This window comes from Sinocyclocheilus rhinocerous, unplaced genomic scaffold (genome assembly GCF_001515625.1).
Source record: "Sinocyclocheilus rhinocerous isolate Xijiao unplaced genomic scaffold, SAMN03320098_v1.1 scaffold37230, whole genome shotgun sequence".
Classification (NCBI taxonomy): Eukaryota; Metazoa; Chordata; class Actinopteri; order Cypriniformes; family Cyprinidae; genus Sinocyclocheilus; species Sinocyclocheilus rhinocerous.
Genome location: NW_015663398.1, coordinates 2887 through 5581, shown reverse-complemented (window position 1 = coordinate 5581; position 2695 = coordinate 2887). Strand labels below are relative to the sequence as shown.

Here is a 2695-nt window from a genome sequence, read left to right as displayed (position 1 = left end):
AGTTACTTATTGTTGTTCTCCATTATTGTGAATGTATTCGTATTGTAATCTAAATGATTATTGCTTCATGATATTATCATATGATAATGTGAACATTATTGACCAGTCCCCTTAACAACATCAGTTTTCCAAAAGCTCTATATTTGTCAAAGAAAGTAAAATATTCTCATTCGCAAGTATAGAAACTAATTTTTATAAAAGCGGTTCAATTTTTTCTCTATAGATTTTTTTGACACTACTTGACATGAAGCTCAATAAAAACAAGTCTTCATTTGAATCTCACGCAGCTGGAGACCGCAGCCCTGCGTTCTGCTTCGAAGCTTCTGCTTTACTTCTGAAGGTGTGAAAAACTGTTCGGTGAGGGCTACATGTCCCCCGATGGGACTTCTCCTTTCAAGGTCCCCTCTTAGACTCATTTTAATAGCTGAGGAAAACTTTTAAATAATGCTGCAGTGTTCTCTGGTTACTCTAAACGGTGACAGAGTTGGACTCTTACATTCAAATCTGCAACATCGATAGTGTCGATAACCACAGAAACTAAAAGCTTGTTCCAGTAGTTTGTAAAATATAATCCCTTACTAAGGAAGTCTTTAGGGACATCAGTTGCTGTCCATTGATTGTCCCACAGAAGTGGCTTTCTGTCAATGTAAACTGAGGTATAGGTCAAAATTACAGATACTGTCGGTAGAGCTTTAACATGCTTTTTTAAAGTTCTTCTTTCATATGAACACCATTTACAGAAAGGTTATGACAGTAGATTATAAGATATTTCTTTGTTGGTTTTGGATTCTTCAAACAGAGAAATGGAACTAAATGTGAACTTGTTAAAATGTGCAAAAACAGATGCATCGCATGCAAACTCTCCCACACGTACACACCTTTTGATGTTGCTCTGACCACAAAGTAACCAAAACGTGCATTAAAAAGTAGTTATTTCCTCAGTGCTCTTACATTTGACGTTGTTGGATGTCTGAAGACACATTTTGACTTTTGGCTGAGAGAACAGGCAGCAAGATGGATGTTCACAGATATTTGATTGTGTATTACTTCCTGGCATTCACCTTCTTCAAATTGGCAGGTAATTGTTATTTATCTGTCTCAGTTTGATTAAAAAGTTCACAATCTGTAACCGCCTTTGAAATCTCTATTCCAGATTGCTCTGAGGTGTCCATTGTTGGAGGCAAAGATGTCAAAAAACGTCAACCCTGGATGGTGTCCATTCAGAAGGACCAGATCCATGTGTGTGGAGGAATCCTGATTCAAGACCAGTGGCTTTTAACTGCAGCACATTGCCAACGATAAGGCAACAAATTAACTTGTAAAATATATGTGAAGCATAATATTACCTTTCAAGAAAGAATATAAATCTACAAATGAGTATTTTTGTAATATTAGTATTTTTGTTGTTAATCTTATCTTTGTTTGTTTTGTTTATTTATTTCCTTGTAATGAAATCTTTCAGGAAAGAATATAGATCTATAAATAAGAGCACGTAATCTGCAGTGCCTTGCATCTATTTTTCCCTTTTCTATTTTTCTAGGCATTTTTTTTCCACTAAAATAATTGTCTAAATTAGAGATACAATCAGTTTTCTTTTTCAGAAAACCCATTACATCGGTGACAGTTCTGGTAGGATCTCTGTCTCTGAGTAAAGGCACTCAGCGTGTCGGCATCCTCAGTTACGAGTACCCTAAAACATTCAATGTAAAGACTAAACAAGATGACATCATGCTCATTAAGGTAAGGATGAATTGAACATAGTATGGTAAGTGTATGCATTTTTCACAGTATGCATTTGAGTGTTGTCTCTTTTTTTTTTTAGCTAAGCAAAAAAGTGAAAGCGAAACCTAAAAAAATCCCTAAAAAGGAACAAGACGTTCCACCTGGAACAAAATGTGTTGTGACAGGTTGGGGAACCACTGATTCTAAAGTCATGAAACCTTCTGATAAACTGCAAATGTTAGAGGTGACAGTGGTGGACAGGGACTTGTGCAACTGCTACTACAACAGAGATCCTGTGATCACCAAAGACATGCTGTGTGCCGGAAACAAGCAAGAAAACAGAGGCATCTGTTGGGTATGTCATTATTGTGGTCTTTGATTTATGGCTGGTTGCAGGCTCTTTGAAATCATTCTTTTAGCTGTCTAAAGGAAGAAGAACCTTGTGTTCTGTTTCAGGGAGATTCCGGTGGATCACTGCACTGTAAGAAAAACATAGTTGGAGTGGTATCAGGGTCAAGAGAATGCGGTGATCCCAAGGAACCAACTGTGTACACTTTTCTTTCTGAAAGACATATCCGCTGGATCAATAACACACTGAAAAAGCAATTCAACAGCACAACCTTTTAAGAAGCTAACATTTCCAGCATATAGACTTTTGGTTGTAGTTCATATTGCTGTAACAAAAAAATTATGATTTTGGAATTAAGATTAAATATATATTCACAAAGCAATACTGTATTATTTTTCACACATTTTTAAACAAGTAGTTGAATTGAGCTAACTGAAAATCATGTAAATGCATCCAATACTACATTAATACAAATTCAATGAAGAATAGTTTTCCTCTGTGCTTTATTATTGATGGACACACTCTTGTTATGGTTAAACAAAGACCGGAAGATGACCTGCATTATCTGGTAAAACTCATGAAATGGAATCATATTCCTTTTTATGGTTTGTTTGCCAACTGAAA

General features: G+C 35.9%; 1 protein-coding gene across 1 annotated transcript; it reads left to right on the top strand.

Annotated features, from left to right (window-relative positions):
• Window positions 1–974: 974 nt before the first annotated feature.
• Window positions 975–2361, top strand: LOC107728800 (granzyme K-like). The gene is made up of 5 exons (XM_016539073.1): window positions 975–1078; window positions 1154–1296; window positions 1600–1740; window positions 1823–2077; window positions 2179–2361. Exons 1-5 carry the CDS (start codon window positions 1015–1017, stop codon window positions 2347–2349), a joined length of 774 nt encoding a protein of 257 aa, XP_016394559.1. The 5' UTR covers window positions 975–1014; the 3' UTR covers window positions 2350–2361.
• The last annotated feature ends 334 nt before the right edge of the window (window positions 2362–2695 follow it).

Coding starts and splice junctions, on each gene's coding strand:
- LOC107728800 (XM_016539073.1), top strand. CDS start 1,015: ATGGATGTTCACAGATATTTGATTGTGTATTACTTCCTGGCATTCACC. Junction 1,079..1,153: donor CACCTTCTTCAAATTGGCAG/GTAATTGTTATT, acceptor TCTCTATTCCAG/ATTGCTCTGAGGTGTCCATT. Junction 2,078..2,178: donor AAAACAGAGGCATCTGTTGG/GTATGTCATTAT, acceptor GTTCTGTTTCAG/GGAGATTCCGGTGGATCACT.